A 24,018-nucleotide genomic window follows, 5' to 3' on the forward strand; every position below is an offset into this window, starting at 1 on the left:
TCCCCTGGCTGGGTTTACATAAAAGACCCTGGTGAATCATTGCTCTGGGCCAAAGTGTGCCCTGGTGACCGAAACAGAGAGAACCAGCCAGGGGAATGAAAGGCTAAAGCCAGAGTGAGGTCAAAGCTGAAGATTGATGGTTAGGTTAAGGCGTGGTGTTGTCTCCAAGAGCCTTCAGCAGGTGGCGCTATTGATCTGCAATTTATGTGTTCTCTAGGTAATAACTATACCACAAAAACACCTCACAACAGTGTTCAACTCAATTACTGTACAGTTGGTTTGAACAGAGTTTGAACAGCTTTGATACAGAAACATCTTTAGTGTGTGGTTCTTCTGTGTATTGAGCTTCTCTATGATAAACTGGTGTGTATATCAGAGTTTTCCTGCTTTCTGGCAAAGCCAGAGGACCACAATGGAAATAAGTTATGAAACATTGTGTAACTTGTGTGGCTGAATTGTGTTTCTAATTTGTGAAATCCAATCCTAATGTATGTGTTATTGGTTGTGTATTTACAGGAGTGGTTTGCAGTATACGTAGAGCTGAACCAGCAGATAGCAGCGTTGTTGAGTGCTGGAGACGAGGAGGACCTAGTGGAGTTAAAGAGTCTTCAGCAGCAGCTCAGTGATGTCTGTTACAGACAGGCCAGCCAACTGGAGTCCAGACAGAACGTACTGCAGTCAGCACACGAGTTTCACGGCACAGCACAGGACGTATGTATCATTGATTGATTTGAATAGATCATTACAAAATACGTGTAAAGCCAAGAACAAGAACTACAGTGACTCCTACTCTAAATCAAAGTCAATCCCTAGGCCTGGTCCCTAGGCCCTTGTGTAAATCTTTGAGGATTTGATAGGTGTAAGCAATATGGCCACAATCAGAGGGCAAGATGGAGCTACAACCACCCATATTGCTTACACTTATCCAGTCATCTGATCTACTGTGGCTCAGTTGGTAGAGCATGGTGTTTGCAACGCCAGCATGGTGTGTGCAACGCCAGGGTTGTGGGTTCGATTCCCACGGGGGGCCAGTAGAAAAAAAAAAAGTGAAATGTATGCATTCACTACTGTAAGTCGCTCTGGATAAGAGCGTCTGCTAAATGACTAAAATGTAAAAAAATAAGTGCCAAGGGATGGGGGTCATAATATACTGAAAAAAATACCATTTCAAAGATTTTACTGAGTTACAGTTCATATAAAGAAATCAGTCAATTGAAATAAATGAATTAGGCCTTAATCTATGGGTTTCACATGACTGGGAATACAGATATGCATCTGTTGGCCACAGATACCTGAAAAAAGGTAGGGGTATGGATCAGAAAGACAGTCAGTATCTGGTATGACCACCATTTGCCTCATGCGAGTTTATCAGGCTATTGATTGTGGCCTGTGGAATGTTGTCACACTCCACTTCAATGGCAGTGTGAAGTTGCTGGATATTGGTGTGAACTGGAACACGCTGTTGTACACGTCTATCCAGAGCATCTCAAACATGCTCAATGGGTGACATGTCTGGTGAGTATGCAAGCCATGGAAGAATTGGGACATTTTCAACTTCCAGGAATTGTGTACGGATCCTTGTGACATGGGGCTGTGCATTATCATGCTGAAACATGTGGTGATGGCAGTGGATAAATGGCATGACAATGGGCCTCAGGATCTCGTCACGGTATCTCTGTGCATTCAAATTGCCATTGATAAAATGCAATCGTGTTCGTTGTCCATGGCTTATGTTCATTGTCCGTAGCTTAACCCACCATGAGGCACTCTGTTCACAATGTTGACATCAGCAAACCACTCGCCCACATGGCGCCATCACCTGCCATCTGTCCAGTACAGTTGGAACCGGAATTCATCTGTGAAGATCACACTTCTCCCGCGTGCCAGTGGCCATCGAGGGTGAGCATTTGCCCACTAAAGTCTGTTGCGATGCCGAACTGCATTTTCGAACTGTCAAGATTCTTCAGTTGTGCAAACCCACAGATTCATCAGCTGTCCGGGTGGCTGGTCTCAGACGATCCAGGTGAAGAAGCCAGATGTGGAGGTATTGGGCTGGCATAGTTACATGTGGTCTGCGGTTATGAGGCTGGTTGGATGTACTGCCAAATTCTCAAAAATTACGTTGGAGGCGGCTAATGGTAGAGACATTCAATTATCTGGCAACAGCTCTGGTGGCATTCCTACGGTCAGCATGCCAATTGCACACTCCCTCAATTTGAGACATCTTTGGCATTGTGTTTTAGAGTGACCTTTTAATGCACATTTTAGAGTGGCCCTGTATTGTCCCCAACACAAGGTGCACCTGTGTAATGATTGTGCTGTTTAATCAGCTTCTTGATATGCCACACCCGTCAGATGGATGGATTAGCTTGGCAAAGGAGAAATGCTCACTAACAAGGATGGAAACAAGTTTGTGCAAAATAATTGAAAGAAATAAGCTTTTTGTGCATATGGAACATTTCTGGTATCTTTTATTGCAGACCATGAAGCATGGGACCAACACTTTACATGTTGTGTTTGTATTTTTATTCAGTGTAGTATAGACTACTAACTGTTTGGCCTAGAGTTCTTTGTTGACTTTGTAATAACGCCCCAGTTTATCCTCCCAGCTGTCCCAGCAACTGGATGGTCTACTGGGCATGCTCTGTGCCGATGTGGCGCCTGCTGACGGGGCTGCCATCCAACAAACACTCAAACACCTCGAGGAGAAACTCAAGAGCGTTGGTAAGCACAATTAAATGTATTATTCACTGTCATTTTTTTGTTATATGAAACCAAGCCTTCAATAGATAACTGCAGAGTAGAATAAAAAGACTGATCTTGAGAAAGGAATTTGTGCTGAAACATTGACAGTCTAAACTATATCCCCTCTTCTTGTTTTGTTTCTAATGGATAACTGCAAGAATAATATTTTACATTTGAAATAACTTTCAGTAGTGTTAGTTGAGTAATTCATGAGTATTATTTGATGTGTATTTCTGCCCAGAGGGAGCCCTGGTAGGCCTGAGGGAGAAAGGCCAGGTCCTGATGGATCAGATGTCCAACCAGACTTCCTGGTCCTATGGGAAAGACGTGCCCATCGATAACAAAGACAACGTTGATCACATCCAAGGTGTCATGGAGGACATGCAGCTCCGGAAACAAAGGTTTGCTCAGATTTATTTTCAATCTTTTTTTGGATGATGTAAGGCCGCAGGCCTCAAAATGATACTGGAGTTGTTTACAAAGGTTCCACGAGTCAAGCGATTTCTGGAATGTTGTGGAATTTTGGCCATTGTCATGGAAATGGCTATCGTCATGTTTTAATAAAGTTTTGTTTCTGTTTAGATGTGAGGACATGGTGGATGTCAGGAGACTGAAGATGCTTCAGATGGTCCAGCTGTTCAAGTGTGAGGAAGATGCATCACAGGTCAGTCGATAGGCTTCCTTCTATTCATCCCTGTTTGTTTGTTTGACCTCTGTTGGTTCTGGACTGCAAATTTAAGTGTTGTTATTATTGACATGTTGTTGTTGACATGTTGTTATTGTTGTTGACAATGCCTTGTAAACCCCAGCTCATGTCACTGTGTTAACTCTCAGGCGGTGGAGTGGCTGGGTGAGCTCCTCGATGCTCTTCTAAAGACCCACATCAGACTAGGGGACGACTCACAGGAAACCAAAGTGCTGCTGGAGAAACACAAGAAGTTTGTGGATGTTGCACAGGTACGTACTACAAGAGCAGAGTTCAGACAGCTTGAGGAAGACTGAGGGGTTCTCTCTCTCCCGCTCTTGTCACTCCCTCAATTGTTCTGTCTGCCCCCTCCTCTCTCTTTCTCTCTCTGTTTCTTTTCTCTCTCCATGTCTTTCAAAGGGAAATAGAGGGGGAAGGGGAGAGTGGGGTAAGTTGAGCCAAAGGGGTAAGTTGAGCCAAAGGGGTAAGTTGAGCCACCCTTGTGTCTAGAAAACCATACACAAAGTTAATAATTTGACAAATTATTTAGGAAGAGGTCATAGTTTCATGGAGTCTGTCAAGGAAGAAACCACATGGAAAAAGTGGTAAGCAAGTTGGGTCCAAAAAACTGATTTTCACCAAGTCAAATTAATTGTGTTAGAGGTTTCACGCTTGTATCAAAACCAAAGTAGATAATTGTAAGATTGTTCCATACATCAGTTGGGGTCTCTATAAGATTCAGTATGCGGCCCTAAACCTAGCATGAAAGTGCAATGGTAGCAGTGTGGGTGGGCTAATATTGTAGAATAATAGTGAAGACATCACAACTATGAAATAACACATATGGAATCATGTAGTAACCAAAAAAGTGTTAAACAAATCAAAATATATTTTATATTTGAGATTCTTCAAAGTCGCCACCCTTTGCCTTGATGACAGCTTTGCACACTCTTGGAATTCTCTCAACCAGCTTCATGAGATAGTCACCTGGAATGCATTTCAATTAACAGGTGTGCCTTGTTAACCTCTTTAGGGGGTGTGGGACGCTACCGTCCCACCTGGCCAACATCCAGTGAAATTTCAGAGCGCCAAATTCAAAAACAGAAATACTCATTATAAAAATTCATAAAACACAATTGTTATACATCGGTTTAAAGATGAACTTCTTGTTAATCCAACCACGGTGTCAGATTTCAAAAGGGCTTTACGGCGAAAGCATGCCATGCGATTATCTGAGAACAGCGCCCAGCAGACAAATCATTACAAACAGTTACCAGCCAAGTAGAGGAGTTGCACAAGTCAGAAATAGTGATACAATTAATCACTTACCTTTGATGATCTTTGTATGGTTGCACTCACAAGACTCCCATTTACTCAATAAATGTTTGTTTTGTTTGATAAAGTCCTTTATATCCAAAAACCTCAGTTTTGTTCGCGTGTTTTATTCAGTAATCCACAGGCTCAAAGGCAGTCACAACAGACAGACGAAAAATCCGAAAAGTATCAGTAAAGTTCGTAGAAATATGTCAAACGATGTTTATAATCAATCCTCAGGTTGTTTTTAGTCATAATAATCAATAACATTTCAACTGGACAAAAGCTTTGTCAATATAAAAGGAAAACAAGAAAGGCGTGCTCCCGGTTGTGCACATGAAAAACCTCTGGGACACTGAATGGTCCACTCATTCAAAGTGGTCTTACTCCCTCATTTTTCAGAATATAAGCCTGAAACAATTTCTAAAGACTGTTGACATCTAGTGGAAGCCATAGGAAGTGCAATTTGAGTCCTAAATCAATGGATACTGCAATGGCATTCAATAGAAGAATCCCACTTCCTGGATGGATTTTTCTCAGGTTTTCGCCTGCCATATCAGTTCTGTTATACTCACAGACATTATTTTAACAGTCTTGGAAACTTTAGAGTTTTCTATCCAAATCTACCAATTATATGCATAACCTAGCTTCTGGGCCTAAGTAGCAGGCACTTTACTTTGGGCACGCTTTTCATCCGGAGGTGAAAATAGTGCCCACAACCCTAATGAAGTTAAAAGTTAATTTGTGCAATTTCTTTCCTTCATAATGTGTTTGAGCCAATCAGTTGTGTTGTGATATGGTAGGGTTGGTATACAGAAGATAGTCCTATTTGGTAAAAGACCAAGTCCATTTTACGGCAAGAACAGCTCAAATAAGCAAAGAGAAACGACAGTCCATCATTACTTTAAGACATGAATGTCAGTCAATCCGGAAAATGTCAAGAACTTTGAAAGTTTCTTCAAATGCAGTTGCAAAAACCCTCAAGCTCTCATGAGGACCGCCACAGGAAAGGAAGACCCAGGGTTACCTCTGCTGCAGAGGATAGGTTCATTGGAGTTACCAGCCTCAAAAATTGCAGCCCAAATAAATGCTTCACAGAGTTCAAGTAACAGACACATCTCAACATCAACTGTTCAGAGGAGACTGCATGAATCAGGCCTTCATGGGTGAATTGCTGCAAAAAAAACATTACTTAAGGACACCAATAAGAAGAAGAGACTTGCTTGGGACAAGAAACACGAGCAATGGTCTAATGTCCAGTGGAAATCTGTTCTCTTTGGGCTTTGAGTCCAAATGTAAGATTTTTGGTTCCAACCGCCGTGTCTTTGTGAGACGCAGTGTAGGTGAATGGATGATCTCCGCATGTGTGGTTCCCACCGTAAAGTATGGAGGAGGAGGTGTGATGGTGTAGAGGTGCTTTGCTGGTGACACTGTCTGTGATTTATTTAGAATTCAAGGCACACTTAACCAGCATCGCTACCACAGCATTCTGCAGTGATACGCCATCCCATCTGGTTTGCGCTTAGTGGGATGATCATTTGTTTTTCAACAGGACAATGACCCAGCACACCTCCAGGCTGTGTAAGGGCTATTTGACCAAGAAGGAGAGTGATGGAGTGATGTGTCAGGTGACTTGGCCTCCACAATCACCCCACCTCAACCCAATTGAGATGGTTTGGGATGAGTTGGACTGCAGAGTGAAGGAAAAGCTGGCAACAAGTGCTCAGCATATGTGGGAACTCCTTCAAGACTGTTGGAAAAGCATTCCAGGTTGAGAAAATGCCAAGAGTGTGCAAAGCTGTCATCAAGGCAAAGGGTGGATACTTTGAAAAATCTGAAATCTAAAATATATTTTGATTTAACACTTTTTTTGGATACTACATGATTCCATATGTGTTATTTCATAGTTTTGATGTCTTCACAATTTTTCTACAATATAGTAAAAATAAAGAAAAACCCTTGAATGAGTAAGTGTGTCCAAAGTTTTGACTGGTACTGTATATAGATTTCTTTGTTAGAAAGAGTACTATATTTCTCTTGACGGAGTGATGCTGAATGTAAAAAATGGCTCAACTTACCCCACTATCCCCTACTAGGTACTAGGTATTGTGTTAACCTGGCTCTCTCTTTCTCTGTGTCCAGAGCACCTATGACTACGGCCGTCAGCTGCTCCAGGCGACGGTGGTGTTGTGTCAGTCTCTACGGTGCTCCACGCGCTCCTCTGGTGACACCCTGCCACGCCTCAACCGGGTCTGGAAACAGTTTACTGTCACCACTGAGGAGAGGGTCCACCGGCTGGAGATGGCCTGCTCCTTTCACACCGCAGCTGAGAAGGTAGGAAAAGAATGACAGTTATGAAAATGAAACCTAATATTATCAGGAAGATGTTAATATATTATTGAATTACCTTTGTGACAGCCAAATAATACACCTTCTTCTTAGCAAATATTGTAAAGGTTTTGTCTTCTTTGTGCTTCTGACTTCTACTCAGTGAGCCCTGTTGTTTGGAAGTGTTGAATTATTGGGATATGCATGTATGCCACTTAACAGATCCTTATCTAAAGTGAGTACATACTTTTTTGTTGATGGTCCTCTTCTGTTTCCATTCCCTCCTGTCTCCTCCATCCCAGGTGCTGGTCCAAGCCAGCCCAGACCAGGGTGATCTCCCAGTCGAGGTGGAGCAGGAGACCTATGAGGAGGTGGAGACTGTGGGGAAGGCTCTACTGGACAGACTCACTGTCCCTGTTATATTCCCAGACGGGTAAGAAACAATGGACATTTCACACTGAGACATGCCTGGCTTAACCAAGATGCAAGATCTAATGATGCATGCCATTTTGATCATGGCCTGTTAATCCTTGCATCCATAGCCCCATCTATGACCCTGCTGAGTCTTTCTGCCCCCTTTGTCCCCCCTTCAGGAGCGAGCAGTATTTTGGCAGTCCTGGAGACATGGCGTCCTCTGCTGAACACATCCGGGACAAGATGAAGCTGGTGGAGGACAGGAAACTGACTCTGCACGAGGAAGATGAAGATGAAGAAGACACTGAGCAGCTACAGTATCAGCAGCTACATTATGAGCAGATACATGACCAGGACGAAGAACTACACGATGATGAAGAACTACAAGACGACCACGAACTACATGATGAAGAACTACAGGAAGTGGATAATGAACTACAAGATGGGGAGGAACTAGAACTAGAGAATGAGACGGACACTTAGGAATGCTAATGGGGCTCTTATAACAGCTTGCCTGGTCCCAGATCAGTTTGTGCTGTCTTGCCATATCCTATCGCCATTGGCGTGACAATGACCATAGCAGTTGACAAGAGCGCATAAACAGATCTGGGGCCAGGCTGCAGACCTATAACAGCAGCAACTAGCAGTCCACCAGACATTGAGGACAGGAAAGAACACCTCTGACCTTCGACATTACGCCAACACAGCACCTGACCATCACGTGCTCCAGATCTCTAGAATCCCGTTAATCTCCCGGTGTGACCGCATTTTTCTATCTCAGTTGTACTCTGCCTCGTCAAGCCATATTAATTTACCAATATCAGTTAAAGAAAGAATATGGTCCTCTAGGATCCACTTACATTGCTTACAATACATGACGTGGAGAGGAGGAGGGAAACAAAAGAAAGAAACTGAAAGCACTGACTGGAATGAACTCTGAAATTGACTATTTCCCTTAAAGCTTTACCTTGCCTGTCGATTGTCCCTCTGAATTTGTGTTCACGCTGCACTTGGCCTAGGGGTAGTTTTAACCCAGGGTTAAGGTTAGGCCTGGGTTAAGAACATGTAGTGTGAAAAGCCCTAAAGACAGGGGACTCAAGCTTTTACATGGTTCTACTAAACCCTCTAGAATATACAGAAAGCAAAATCTGTCTCTCTCCTTGTATTTACCTTACCGGTGCTTTAGAGTTTCTAGGCCTTTCTCTTTCTTGTCAAACTGCCTTGTTTGACTATTTTATATTTTCCCTCTGTTGTTTTTTTGTTCGCAATACTTTCAAGTGGTTTCTGGAAGAAGAAAAACAAGTGTAAAAAGGTGTGGCAATATGTAAATCTATTCTCATTCTCAATGCCTTTGAATTTGGCACTAACTTCCCAGCCCACTGTTTCCGGTATAGACGGACTGTTGTATATTACGAGGATGGATGGGTGCAGTCAACCAGCTTTTAAGACATTTAGATGGCTGTGTCACTTGTGTGCATCAAGTTAAAATGTCTAATCAGACCTTTGTTATAAACCTAGATTAGAGTGGTAGATCCAGGGCTTTGTTTTTATTAATAAAATGTGATATGAGAATTATGCTTCATCTCTTCATAATTGTCATTCTAATGTATACATACAGTACATACGCCTTTTGCATCGTGAGGCATGCTATTGAAATATTGATTCTATATTTATTTTGTTTTGTATATTGGTATTTTACATACCAGTCAAAGACATGCTTGTGGAGATTTTAGGTTTGTGAGGCTAATCATGTATTTCTTGAAAACCTGGGTCCTGCGAAATAAACAAGCAAACATTTTAAAGATTTCTTGGAGATTATGTAGTTCTTTGTCTTTTGATTCATAAGCATAGTCTTACAAGACAATGTTGTCTCGTAGACATACACAAGGTATGACTTCAGGCTTCAATTTAATTTGACACATCATGAAAAGCAGGACCGGACTTGGTGCGTTTGGGGCCCTGGGGCACCAACTTCCAGGCCCCCAGAATTATAATGCTATTCTACACATTTTGTCATGAGGGTATGACAAAATGTTGCAGTTTTAAAGCTGATTTCCTGCAATTTTACACATTTTTGCCATGAGGCTGAGAGAAAATGTTGCAGGTTTAAAGCTAATATCCTATTCAAAAAATAAATGCCATGATGCTGAGAGAATTTTGCAGTTCCTGCAATTATACACATTTTGACAAAATAAATACAAATTGGTTGGGGGGCCCCTTTCGTGCCCTTTCGGTAATTTGGCCCCGATGAAAAGCTTATTTTATAGAATAACTTACATTTACCAGTTGTTGTCATATTAAATAGGATATTTTAAGGTTTTCAATAAAGCTGCCCAGTTGTCAGATTAAATAGGATATTTTAAGGGTTTCAATAAAGCAGCCAGGCATTCACAAATCTTCAAGGTGTGTACTCACAGTAGCCGCTGGGTGCTGCAGATTAGATTGAGCTATGTAAGAACATGTCAAGAACAGCTCCTCATGAATAAAGAGTATGGGCATCATAAAATAATCTTCCCTAATTTGGCATAAACCATTAATACCTTTAACGGTAAATTCTCAACAGTCATTGGTAATTCACTTCAAATTAAATGCTATTCGACATTACACATTACAATGGTAAACAATTAATGGTAAACAATTAACACGTTACTCAAAACAAAGACATCATTTACATTTGCATAAACTTTAGCATTTATATTTAACAATGAATACACCCCTTAACCTGAAATGACAATTTGGCGCGCAAACTCCTGAATTTATCATCGTTCCCTTTCCTGGGAGTCTGGGAGACAGCAGTTCAAACAACAGTTGAAGGGAAATACACACATCGTAAGTCATCTTCAAAACTATCATACCGTCTTTAGTTTTCTAACCATTCCACTACAAACACAACTTTCAAGGTATCAAAACACTGGAGTTGTTCAGTATTGCTTTTTGTAAATGTCCCAGCAACACGACTTCATTCAGTAGCCTAGCATCCATATACTGTATTTCCAGATGATCTAACCCGCTAGAATTGAGCAGGCCCATAGCCTGTTTATCTTCAGAGCCTAGGGCAAAACTGCGAAAGATATGGTTGCTGTAATGTTTGGCCATTGAAAATAAGCAATATTGCTTATTTATTGTAAATGCTTCTTCAGTATTTAAGGGTGTGTTTGAAGGTTGTATTTGTGGAACTAGGCCAGAGCTCCCTAACTGGCGGCCCGCATTTTCATTGTTGGACATAAAAGACCGTAGAAACACCAAATCAGCGCCAAGTGATTTTAATTTTGGATGTCTGTTCCCAAGTATTCCCACTCAATACAGAGACACATCTGATCTCATACAAATGTAAGCATGGTTTAAAATGATTATGTTTTAGGAAATATATGTTTGTGCTTCTTGCAGTGAATTTGCAGTATACAAATTATTTGTAATTATGTTCCGTGGTTTTGCCAAAATTCTCCCCCTCCTCACGTGAACGAAGGCAGCTGTCAATGATCACGTTAGGCTGCGTTTTATTTCATGTTTATGGCGGTTTAATCGCGGGGGAGGCACTAGTAATATCTGCAGTTTTCGGTTTGGCTAATTGTTTCAAGTGTATTAGTCTATAAATAAATGTCTTTGCCAAAATTCGTCATCTCACACGTTTTATTCGACTAGTAGTTGTTCTGAAACATTTTACTCCCTCCTCTATGTTTAATATAACACACATACATTCATTATTAATTTCGGTTTCGGTTGATTTCGGTTACTTTCTATAGAAAAAACCGAGTTGCCTATCCTAAGTGAAGTACACTACTGGTCAAAATGAGCTACCGAAATGATTCAGAAGTGTGCCAGGCCTTGCAGTCCCAAGATAGAAGGGGGGGGGTCAGTAGGCAAGAAAATAGCCCTGCCCCCCCCCCTTCTAATTTTGTCACTAGAGTCAACTACTTTCTATAGAACTAACTTCACGTCAGGATTGGCAACCGAAATGAATAATTAATGTATGTGTGTTATATTAAACATAGAGGAGGGAGTAAAATGTAAGCAATAAACATTTCAGAACAACAACTACTAGTCGAGTAAGACATGGGAGAGATTTATTTATAGACTAATACACTTGAAAAAAATAGCCAAATTGACAGCTGCCTTGAAGGACACAAATAAAAAATGTTTTTTTTTGCTACTAAAATCAGTGAAATGTAGGCTAAACTGACAATGGAGTAAAGAGCAGAAATCTTAACTAGCAAGCAAGTCGCAGCAATGAAGAATTTAATGTGTGCGTGTTCACACAAAGGGGGGATTCTGGCAGGGGGGAGATTTTTGGCACATCACCGGCAGCCAACATCGGGAGTCTGTGCATTGGTTGGACAATAGGGAGTCCAGGGGACTCAGGGATGTTGTGTACCAACTCCAGGTGCAGGGCAGGCCCTGGCTGGTGCAGGGCAGGCCCTGGCTGGTTAGCTTCATCTGTGAACCAGCAGAGGGAGTCAGGTTTTTTGGTGGCTTTTGGACTACTAGGTCTTCTCTTGTTCATGTCTATTGTTATTTTGTGAAGCCATAGTAACTATTATAGAAACAAAGAGACACTTTCTAATAAACAAATAGGCATATTTATTTTCAGACATCAAAGGTGTAAACATATTCAAAGTGAGCTTTGTAACCCACAACAAACAAATATTCCACCACATGGGGGTGATGGTGAGACTGTTAATTAAGTTACAATGTTTGAATCCATCCAACCCAGTAGCTTTTAAATCTTGAAGGTGATAGATGTTGCTGTAGCCGTTCTCAATGCTTATAATGACATGAAGCTGATGGTGAGGCTATATTTAACCCTCTCTGATTTCTCTCAGCTGGAACGGGCTGCTCAGATTGTGCGTCCCAAATGATGACATATCCTCTTTATAGTGCACTACTATTGACCAGGGCCCTAAAGGGAATATGGTGCCTTTTGGGCTGCTCAGAGAGATGTTAGCTGGGACACAATTATCAGGAGACCCCAGCAGATGGCTGGGTGGGGTGAGGGAGGCCTTCCAGGTCTTCCCAGTCTGTCCTGGGCTATGCTCAAATCGGCTGGTGTGTGTGTGTGTGTGTGTGTGTGTGTGTGTGTGTGTGCCCCAGACTCGGCTGATCTCGCAGCGTCTTACTTGCTCAGCTGTTTCTTTAACTTCTCTAACAGCTGCCGCCTGCCCGCAACACTAGTCCATGACCGACCTGGGTTCAAATACTATTTGAAATAATGAAAAACATTTTAGCTGTGGTTGATTGAGCTTGCTTGTTGCTTTGCAAACCCTTGTCTTGCACCCCCAGAGATCCCAAAATCTGGCACTTACGGCAGGAAAACGCAAAAAGTATTTGTAGATTTCAAGTAGTAGCCTATTTGAACCCAGGTCTGAGTGTAGTGTCATTGGTTAAGCATGACATGCAGATCCAAGTAGTCCTGTTAACAATTACAACACTTCTTTGGACTTCAGGCCCCCTGGCATGCCTTTGAGTAGGCTACATTTCACACAAATGTCTTCCCTCAAGTATCTGAGTCAGGCACTGTTGTTTGGCAGTGGCACATACAGTGACGTCCCGCAATGTACAGTTGAAGTTGGAAGTTTACATCCACTTAGGTTGGAGTCTTTAAAATTCGTTTTTCAACCACTCCACAAATTTCTTGTGAACAAACTATAGTTTTGGCAAGTCGGTTAGGACATCTATTTTGTGCATGACACAAGTAATTCTTCCAACAATTGTTTACAGACAGATTATTTTACTTATAATTCACTGTATCTCAATTCCAGTGGGTCAGAAGTTTACATACACTAAGTTGACTGTGCTTTTAAACAGCTTGGAAAATTCCATAAAATTATGTCATGGCTTTAGAATCGTCTGATAGGCTAATTGACATCATTTGAGTCAATTGGAGGTGTACCTGTGGATGTATTTTAAGGCTTACCTTCAAACTCAGTGTCTCTTTGCTTGACATCATGGGAAAGTCAAAAGAAATCAGCCAAGACCTCAGAAAAAAATTGTAGACCTCCACAAGTCTGGTTCATCCATGGGAGCAATTTCCAAACGCCTGAAGGTACCACGTTCTTCTGTACAAACAATAGTACGCAAGTATAAACACCATGGGACCACGCAGCCGTTATACTGCTCAGGAAGGAGACGTGTTTGGTGTGAAAAGTGCAAATCAATCCCAGAACAGCAGCAAAGGACCTTGTGAAGATGCTGTATGAAACGGGAACAAAAGTATCTATATCCACAGTAAAACAAGTCCTATATCGACATAACCTGAAAGGCCGCTCAGCAAGGAAGAAGCTACTGCTCCAAAACCGGCATAAAAAAAGCCAGACTACGGTTTGCAACTGCACATGGGGACAAAGATTGTACTTTTTAGAGAAATGTCCTCTGGTCTGATGAAACAAAAATAGAACTGTTTGGCCATAATGACCATCGTTATGTTTGGAGGAAAAAGGGGGAGGCTTGCAAGCCGAAGAACACCATCCCAACCTTGAGGCACGGGGGTGGCAGCATCATGTTTTGGGGGTGCTTTGCTGCAGGAGGGACTGGTGCACTTCACAAAATAGATGGCATTATGAGGATGGAAAATGATGTGGATATATTGAAGCAACATCTCAAGACATCAGTCAGGAAGTTAAAGCTTGGTCATAAATGGGTCTTCCAAATGGACAATGACCCTAAGCATACTTCCAAAGTTGTGGCAAAATGGCTTAAGGACAACAAAGTCAAGGTATTGGAGAGGCCATCACAGAGCCCTGACCTCAATCCTATAGAAGATTTGTGGGCAGAACTGAAAAAGCGTGTGCGAGCAAGGAGGCCAACAAACCTGACTCAGTTACACCAGCTCTGTCAGGAGGAATGGGCCAAAATTCACCCAACTTATTGGGGAAGCTTGTGGAAGGCTACCCAAAACGTTTGACCCAAGTTAAAAAAGTTAAAGGCAATGCTACCAAATACTAATTGAGTGTATGTAAACTTCTAACCCACTGGGAATGCGATGAACAAAATTAAAGCTGAAATAAATAATTCTCTCTACTATTATTCTGACATTTCACATTCTTAAAATAAAATGGTGATCCTAACTGACCAAATACAGGGAATTTTTACTAGGATTAAATGTCAGGAATTGTGAAAAACTGAGTTTAATTGTATTTTGCTAAGGTGTATGTAAACTTCCGACTTCAACTGTAAATACTGAACAGTGTTTTTATTCTCTAGTTTATGGAGCATTTATACCCAGTATTAAACCCAGCTTGATTATTCACCTCCTCCACAGTGCTGCCCATTACAGACAGTCAGCTCTCAGTCCTTTAGCCTTGGCATGCCCTCTATCTAAGCTCCTCTGTCAAGGCTTAGGAGAAGACCCAGATGCAGACAGTTTAGAAGTAACAAAAGTTTATTAAAAAAACAGGGGGGCAGGCAAACAACAGGTCAAGGGCATGCAGAGGTCAGTAATCCAGAGCAGCGTTCGAAAGGTAGAGAACGGCAGGCAGGCTCAGGGTCAGGGCAGGCAGAGGTCAGTAATCCAGGGTGGTGTGACAAGGTACAGAACGGCAGTCAGGTCAAGGCAGGCAGGATGGTCAAAACCGGAAAAACAGGAACAAGAGAAAGACAGGAGCACGGGAAAACAGCTGGTAGGCTTGACGAAACAAAACTAACTGGCAACAGACAAACAGAGAACACAGGTATAATTACACTTGGGATAATGGGGAAGATGGGCGACACCTGGAGGTGGGTGGAGACAAGCACAAAGACAGGTGAAACCGATCAGAGTTTGACACCCTCCTCCTATGCAAAATAGTACAATATTGCACATTATAACTGTACTTTGTGGACATTTGTGACATTTTGCATCTTGTCAAATATATCAAATAATGTTTCTACACACGACATACTAGTAAGATGGGTAGACGATTTAAGTAGTTGTACTGTACACTGAGAAGTTTCTGGGAAGTTTTGTATCTTGATAACAATGGGCCACTGTTGGCCTTACAGTAGGCTATATCATTTGGACACACACACACACACACACACACCCACAACATACGCGCACACACACAGTCATATCTATTGTGTTTGTTGTTTGTTTGTTTCTTCCTCCAGTTTAAAGTAGATATATGTCACTGCACCTTAGGAGAGTAACACATACCTCTCACTATTGGATCTATTGATGTACTACTAACTATCAAAGAGACTCATCACAGTTGGGAAGCTGAGGTCTGTTTGTGTACCCCTGCTGTTTTCCTACTGTATCAGAATCTCTCTCTCCCCCTATCTCTCTCTCTCAATTTCAATTCAATTTAAAGGCTTTATTGGCATGGGAAACATATGTTAACATTGCCAAAGCAAGTGAAGTACTGTAGATAATAAACAACAGTGAAATAAACAATAAAAATGAACAGTAAACATTACACTCACAGAAGTTCCAAAAGAATAAAGACATTTCAAATGTCATATTATGTCTATATACAGTTGCCCTTTTCTTGTGGCAACAGGTCACAAATCTTGCTGCTGTGATGGCACACTGTTGTATTTCACCCAGTAGATATCGGAGTTGATCAAAATTGGGTTTGTTTTCGAATTCTTTGTGGATCTGTGTAATCTGAAGGAAATATCTCTCTCGCTCTCTCCCCCCCATGTCTCTCTCTCTCTCTCTCTCTCGCTCTCTCTCTCTTTTCCTGCCATTGTGCTGTAGTCAGGGAATAAAGAGCTGATTCTCATTAGGACAATACTAACACCCCCTAACTCTGACATGCATATCTCTTTCTATTGGATCTAGTGAGGTACTACCAAGTATCAAAGAGACTCATCAAAATTGGGCCAGCAGAAAGCTGAGGTCTGTTTGTGTACCCCTGCTGTTTCCCTACTGTATCAGAATGTACTCTCTGTCTCTCTATATCTCTAGTCTCTCTGTCGCTCTCTCTCTCTCTTTATATATCTCTAGTCTCTCCCTCTCTCTCTCTTTCTATATCTCTAGTGTCTCTCTCTCTCTTGGCTCTCTCTCCCTTGTCCCTCTCTTTCTCTTTAAGTCTCTCCCCTCCATCTCTCTTTCTCTCTAGTCTCTCTCTCGCTCTCTCTCTCTCCCCCTGTCTCTCTCTCTTTTCCTTCCATTGTGCTGTAGTCAGGGAATAAAGAGCTGATTCTCATTAGGACAATACTAACTCCCCCTAGCTCTCTGACTCACTGGCTTGTTCCCCAAAGGGAAAGGGATATTTTAAAGCAACCAAGAGGAATTTTAAACAAAACGTCTCTAAAGAATGTTTCCTCAAAATAAATAATACAGACATGTACTGTGTTTGAGAGAGTGGCCAAATATATCAGGTTTGAAGGTAAGACCCAAATGCAGACTGTGGAAGTAACAATGTTTATTACAGCAACAGGGACAGGCAAACGACAGGTCAAGGCAGGCAGGGGTAGATAATCCAGAGTAGTGGGGCAAAGGTACAGGACGACAGGCAGGCTCAGGGTCAGGTCAGGCAGAGGTCAGTAATCCAGAGTAGAGGCAAAGGTACAGGATGGCAGGCAGGCTCAGGGTCAGGTCAGGCAGAGGTCGGTAATCCAGAGTAGAGGCAAAGGTACAGGATGGCAGGCAGGGTCAGGGGCTGGCAGAGTGGTCAGGCAGGCGGGCTCAGAGTCAGGACAGGCAAGGGTCAAAACCAGGAGGGCGAGAAAAGAGAGACTGGGGAAAAGCAGGAGCTGAGACTGGTTGACTTGACAAACAAGGCGAACTGGCAACAGACAAACAGAGTACACAGGGGATAATGGGAAGATGGGCGACACCTGGAGGGGGTGGAGACAAGCACAAAGACAGGTGAAACAGATCAGGGCGTGACAAAATTTGGCTTTTTGAATTACTTATTGGTATAAGTATTGCCTGTGCCTAAAGGGGGTATCTAGCCAGCCAGGCAAGGTAGTGTTAATTAGAAGCAGTCAGCCAGTGAGAGTGTGGCCTTTTCTCTCTCTTAAAAGATACTTAAACACTAGTGCAGCATACCAGTGTGAAGTGTGCTTGGCTTTTGTCTGTTATAATAATAATAATAAATGCCATTTAGCAGACGCCTTTATCTAAAGCGACTCACAGTCATATAGAGGGGACACCAATGGAAAAACGTATTCACAGAACTAGAGAAGCAAGATAAAAATCTGTCCAGCTATGACAACTCATGGGGTATTTTCCCTTTTATTGGAAGATAGATAGGCCTACCAATATGATATTCCATGGATGGACTGGTGCCTATGTGGGGTTGTCTTTGTTAGTGATGCAGCAATATGACATTTTTGGCCGATACCGATATCCAATATTTTCCTTGCCAAAAAAAGCCGATACCGATATTAAACATTTTAGCGGCCTTTTAAGCATTCTAGTACAGTTAAATAGTTAACACACACATGGACGCAGCGGTCTAAGTCACTGCATCTCAGTGCAAGAGGCGTCACTACAGTCCATGGTTCGAATCCAGACTGTATCACATCCGGCCGTGATTGGGAGTCCCATAGGGCGGCGCACAATTGGCCCAGCATTGTCATTGCTAAGAATAATGAAAACAACTGCAGTTTCTACTGGTCATTGTTTTCAGGCTGGTTGTATTGGTGCTAGCTAGGTACCAAGCTAACGCTAGCTACCCCAGAAGTTGCAGTCAAAGAAATTATGCTTTATTACCAACGCGGTATTGAAAACACATCGTTCATGGCCGTGTTTGCTTGTTTGCAGACTTTTTTTGTACAACTTTGACAGTGCTACTGTATCTTTTTTGACACGCAAAGACCCAAATGGCATTCCATAGTATGTATGTCGTGAAGCTACTAGCAGTGACGCTATTACTGTGTAACTCCGGTAGGGAAACATCTGAAAAATAGCGCACTTGGTAATGTGTACCGGTGCTCGACCAGTCGGTGAAAGCCAACATCACCCACGACAGAGAACGGTTGATTGTCAAGGGCAATGAATTCAATTATCTTGGCTTTAATGGATTTTGCCTTTTGAGCTGTCTCGCTGAAATTTTATTACTCTTTCAAATGACTGCTCGACTTGTTGACTGCTCGATCCACACAGCAGATGTGAGCTAGGTTAGGAATGCTGTGTTGCACGTGTAGCACAAAATATTACGTGGCGTCATTACTGGATGGAAATTACAAGTGTAATGGCTGTGCTCAATGCAATGGCACTTATAAATGTACATCCTTCAAACATCCCCAAAAAGGGAAACTGATCCCTATCAAAGGTGTTATTACGTGCTCCACTAAGGCAGTTGTTTATCTTATAACTTGTCCTTGTGGTAAAAATTATGTGGGTAAGACAAAGCTTGAATTAAAAGTATGTATCTCAGAGCATCGTAGCACCATTAGGTGCAAAAACTCGACTTACCCAGTTGCGGCTCACTTTTTGGAAGCAAACCACTCGATTTCGTCTCTGCGTTATATTGGTATCGAACATGTCACCCTCCATAGGAGAGGGGGTGACCTTGATAATTTAATGTCAAAATGAGAGGCTGCCTGGATCTTTAATTTAAAGACCCTTGCTCCCTTCAGTCTCAACGTAGACTTTGATCTGAAGCCATTCTAGTGATTATTGTGACTTTGCCATTGTAATTGTTTGTAGGCTTATGTAGTCTAAATTGAATCTATGATCGTATGCTATCCATTTGTTTTTTGTACATTGTTCTTTGTATGCCATTTTATTATTTGAGAATTAACCAATGATATTAGGCCATACTTGGCCATGATTACAGACACCTGTGTGTGTCTTTTGACACTATATAAACGAGTCACCCTGCAGTGTTTGTGATCATACCCCGATGAAGACAGCTTGCCTGTCGAAACGTTGGACATTACATTTTTTCATCTGAGCTCTTAGAGTGTGCGGCTCTCCTTTATTTTCAAGTTTTCCACTCCGCTAGCCAGCACCTGGCCTAAATAGGTGTGCGTTTCTTTTTCCTCTAGATTGTCATTACGTCATGTACCTACCTACATTATATAGGTATGCACGTCAGCTTTGACAGCGGTTTTGCACATCGGCGTTAAACTAGACATCAGCCAATACCGATGTTGGCATTTTTAGCTAATGCCTCCCTCATACACAGACTAGGAATGCACGATATATCGGTGAACATATCGGTATCAGCCGATTCCGCTATGTTCACCGATATATCGTGCAATCCTAGTCTGTGTATGAGGGAGGCAGGAGAGGATAAAGAGGGGCCGAGTGGGACTGGGAGAGAGGCAGGCAGGGAGAGGGGAGGGTTGTGCAGATAGACCAGAGTGGAGCGGCGCCGCCAAACTAGGGGTGTGTCAAATGGCTTCCAGCACAGCACAGTGTGATAATCCTAGAGGATAGTTCTATTTTTAACACACTGGCCAGCCGTGTTCTGCCCTGTCAACTTCACTCTGCTCTGTGTCTCCTGCTTGTTGAGCGTCAGTCAGTACTTTGATGCTAGTGGCTCTGATCTGTTGCGCTGTGGCTCGGCTGTGGGACTGGAGGGAGTGGAAGGGGGATATAACACCGCTGTTGAAACATACACCTTCCAACTGGATTGTTTTTGCGCCTGTTGGATGAGGGGACAGAGGGGTCTCTCTACTGCCGTTTTTTGCTTGGTCACTCTATCTTCAAAGGAAATATTGAAGGACTGTTGAGTTTGGAAGCACCCAGAGACTGAAATGAGAGAACAGGACAGAGACTAGGATTTGCAGGATCCAGAGAGAAGAGAGTGGACAGTAGGGGCTATAAAGCTCATCTTATACTTTATGAAGTTAAGTTTGGACGGGGAGACAATGTCCAACGAAAGTGACACTAAAGGTCAACCTGCTGCGACAACAACAATCAGCACTATCGCTGTACAGGCTGGCGATTCTCAGATTATTGTTACTGTGTTCAAGGTACCAAACTCCTAAAATGTTCTTCAGTTGTGTCTTTGGGTTGCTTAGGCTGTCTTTAGTTGTCTTTTTAAGCGTATTTCAGTCCTTGAAAAGCCTTATATAAAACCCACTTATTATTTTTCAGTTTGTTGAACAGAAGGGCTTAGATATATGCCTCTCAGAACTCTTCTTTGGTCAGAAATGGTCGTTCACTCCACAATGATGGAGATGGAGAAGATCAATCTTTCCAAGCATTTTTAACAGAAATGTTGTCTAATATTACTATAGTGTCATGTCTATATAACAACAAGGACTGGTAATGAATCAGTGCCTGTCAAAATAGATTATTGATCTGTCTGAATCTGACTGACACTGACCTCACAGTGATCATCCATCGATCTCTTTCTTTCCAAAGTGATGCTGCTATTAAAGTATCTTTCCCAAATGTCACCCTATTCCCTTAATAGTGCACTACTTATGACTAAGGGTCTGGTCAAAAGTAGTGCACTAGCCTACAGTATATAGGGAATATAGCCATTTGAGACACAACCAGAGAAAGGCATTTAATGTTGTCAATGATGTCACAAGCTTGCATAGTCCACATAAAGCTAGTGTCCTGGGATGTCAATAGCTCTCTGTTTGTCCATTATGCTGATAGGACTAGTTCCCAGCCAAACCAGCAGGCTTATCTCAATGCCTCACATACTAAGGCCGTACATCTCAATATGTAGGCGGCCCTGCAGGGCTTTCCCACAGTAGTGATAATAAGACAACTGACATTAGGTAGGTCTTTGTTTTCTTTTCCCACATGGCAGTCAAATACATGGTAAATACATGGTAAATACATGGTAAATATGTGGGAAAGTTCAAATGTACAAGATATTAGATATGATAAAACACTGAACGGAGATTGTTTTCAAGTATTAATTAATATTCCTACTAGAGAAGGAAAAGCCTATGTTTTGTTTGAAGAGAGATATGTTTGTTGTCCTCTGTTGTATCCTCTGGTGCCGATTTTGCTGACCAATTTGGTCGTGAAGGGGGTAATGGTAACGGCGTTCCCCTGAGTCCCCTTTAAAGTAACTGCCACGGCTGCAATCTAAGGCATGCAATGATTAAAGGGCAAAGCATGCAGAGTAGGAAATAGGCCTAATCTCCACCTCCAGCACGTCCCAGTTCCAGTGCCCATGCACACTCTGTGGCTGTAACCACATAACTAACCACCGTTGTCATTGACATATCAATTATTGTCTCAGTGAAAGTTTCCTTACATCTGAAACAACAGGCTACTGTAATGAGTGTGACACTATGTATACATCTATTAATATAGTTTAACAGTTGTTGGTGATCCTCACACTGCCTAGTATGAACACTTTGTAGCTATTACAACCACGGTTGTCATTGACAAATCAATTACTGTCCCGTCTTTCCAAATATATACAGGCATTATGTAGTAATACTGTCATATAGGCTACAGCAACAGCTGTTGGAGCTTTTTACGCTCAGTTTGACACTTCCACGAAAGCTTGGCTTTAAGTTAATGTGTGTCACCCAGAGCGGTATCAGTAAGTCATTACATTAAATGAATACCTCAGTTTAATGGATTGACATTGTCCTGGGATGTGTCCCAAATGGCACCCTATTCTCTATATAGTGCACTACTTTTGAACAGGGTCCATAGAGCTCTGTGAAAAGTAGTGCACTATATAGGGAATAGGGTGCCATTTGGGACACAGACACTAATTGCGTTCCCGGGACAGCACAATATATTGGAAAAGGAGCCCCACATTGCGGACGACATTTCCATACTCTGTTTACACTGAAATTCACAGGAGGACCATGTGGGTGTCCACAGGTACAATATTACACCAACCTGCCCTGCTCGCAGTCGGATTATGAACAACATGTTACATGGCCTTGGCAGGGAAACACAAACAGACCTCGGCTTCCTGCTGGTCTAACTTTGAGTCTCTTTGATACTTAGTATCAAAGATTGTTCCAATGGATACAGACAGGCCGTTTACTCCTGAAGTATAGTAATAATTATAAACAGGTTGGTTCAAGCCCTGAATGCTGATTGGCTGATAGCCGTGGTATACCACGGGTATGACAAAACATTTATTTTTACTGCTCTAATTACATTGGTAACCAGTTTATAATAGCAATAAGGCACATCTGGGGTTTGTGGTATATGGCCAATATACCACGGCAAAGGGCTGTATCCAGGCACTCCTCATACATAAGAACAGCTCTTAGCTGTGGTATATTGGCCATATACCACAAACCCCCGACGTGTCGTATTGCTTAAATATGTACTGACAGCAAAAGGGAGAAAACAAACACTGTGTGTTTTGTAGTGTGAGGCACTGGTGCAGCTGCAGTTGACTGAAGCCAATCCCAACCTGCTGGAGATCGGCAGCAACCAGGATGAAACCAAGAAACTACTGCATGAACACGAGCAGCTCCAGATCAAACTCAAGGTAATCCTCTCATTGGAAATAATGTCACCACTAAGGGGGTCCTGGGTGGACCGCAGTGCAGAGGTGCCACTACAGCCTGGGGTTCGATCCCACTGACCAGGATTCCCGTTGGATGGTGCACAATTGGTCTGGTGTAGGGGAGGGTTTTCTTGGCTCATTGTGCTCTGCAAGCTGACTCCGGTCGTCAGTCAAACGGTGTTTCCTCCGACACGTTGGTGCGGCTGATATCCGGGTTAAGAAAGCAGTGAGCTAAGAAGTAGGCGGCCATGTTTTGGAGGACACATGATTCGACCTTCACCTCTCCTGAGCCCATTGAGGAGTTGCGGAGATTAGCCAAGGGACCTAATTCAGGGAGAAAACGGGGGTAAAAAAAGATATGCTTGTGGCCATACCATCCTGAACACGCCTGTTCAGGGTTGGGCCTGATTGGTACCGGGACAGGAGACCACCTGGGAGTACCAGGTGCCGTAAAGAAAGAAAAGAAAAAGATGTACATACTTCTCTGCCTCATTCTCGTTGTAGTATTTCTTCTTCATTCCTATTACTAATATGATGTATAACTACACTATACTATTATTGATATGTCACTATTTTGACATTATGTCAACATATAACTTCACTATTCTATTATTGACATGTCACTATTTGACACATATTTTAATGAGACCATGGTGGGCCATGAGGAAGAGGTACCAATACTTTTGGACCTCACTGTATGTACATATTGGTGCCAGCCTGTTGTAAGGCAGTGTGCTAATAAGAATGTAGCCGGCAAAAAAAAACGGTCCATTTACAATGTTGATTTACATGCAAGTATATGGTAATGAAACCATTTTTAATAAGGCAGTCCTCTGTGTCAGAAACATGAGTGTAAAACCAAAAAAGGAGGCCTGTATAATGCAGAGAAGATACTTGAATGAACTAGCTACAGTATATTTTAGAGACTTCTCTCTTTCCAGAAACATGAGGCAGGCGTGTGGGCCTTGCTGGAGGAGGCAGACAGGACAGCAGAGGAGAAGGAAGATGAAGTGGAGGTGTATGAGGCCATGGCTGTCTCGCTGAGCGATGCCTGGAGAACCCTGATCTCACTGCTAGAGAAGCGCCAGTCGCTGCTACACCTGGCCTCAGAGTTCTTCGACAGGGCTCTTGAGGTAGGTAGGCTAACAGAAGGGAGATGTTCTAGCTACATAGACCATACATAGACCCTGAGCTCACTGCTAG

General features: G+C 42.5%; 2 protein-coding genes across 6 annotated transcripts in view; both read left to right on the forward strand.

The window, feature by feature from the left end:
- LOC106582273 (SEC14 domain and spectrin repeat-containing protein 1) overlaps positions 1–9,291 on the forward strand; it is a 61,475-nt gene extending 52,184 nt beyond the window's left edge. For all 3 annotated transcript variants that reach the window (XM_014165177.2, XM_014165179.2, XM_014165178.2), the window contains 8 exons: positions 517–711; positions 2,610–2,724; positions 2,987–3,146; positions 3,328–3,409; positions 3,580–3,702; positions 6,887–7,078; positions 7,375–7,505; positions 7,666–9,291. In XM_014165177.2, the coding sequence (XP_014020652.2) occupies positions 517–711; positions 2,610–2,724; positions 2,987–3,146; positions 3,328–3,409; positions 3,580–3,702; positions 6,887–7,078; positions 7,375–7,505; positions 7,666–7,969 (1,302 nt within the window). In that variant the 3' untranslated portion in view covers positions 7,970–9,291. The remainder of the gene's footprint in view (positions 1–516; positions 712–2,609; positions 2,725–2,986; positions 3,147–3,327; positions 3,410–3,579; positions 3,703–6,886; positions 7,079–7,374; positions 7,506–7,665) is intronic.
- Positions 9,292–10,226: 935 nt separating this feature from the next.
- Positions 10,227–24,018, forward strand: part of LOC106582274 (coiled-coil domain-containing protein 141) — a 56,441-nt gene continuing 42,649 nt past the window's right edge. The window contains exons 1-3 of one of the 3 annotated variants that reach the window (XM_014165182.2): positions 10,227–10,315; positions 22,675–22,797; positions 23,757–23,948. In XM_014165182.2, coding sequence (XP_014020657.2) covers positions 23,844–23,948 — 105 coding nt within the window. In that variant the 5' untranslated portion in view covers positions 10,227–10,315; positions 22,675–22,797; positions 23,757–23,843. Of the gene's footprint in view, positions 10,316–19,783; positions 20,339–22,674; positions 22,798–23,756; positions 23,949–24,018 lie in introns of those variants that run through there. The other 2 variants (XM_014165181.2, XM_014165180.2) reach the window with 2 other exon arrangements.

This window comes from Salmo salar, chromosome ssa21 (genome assembly GCF_905237065.1).
Source record: "Salmo salar chromosome ssa21, Ssal_v3.1, whole genome shotgun sequence".
Classification (NCBI taxonomy): Eukaryota; Metazoa; Chordata; class Actinopteri; order Salmoniformes; family Salmonidae; genus Salmo; species Salmo salar.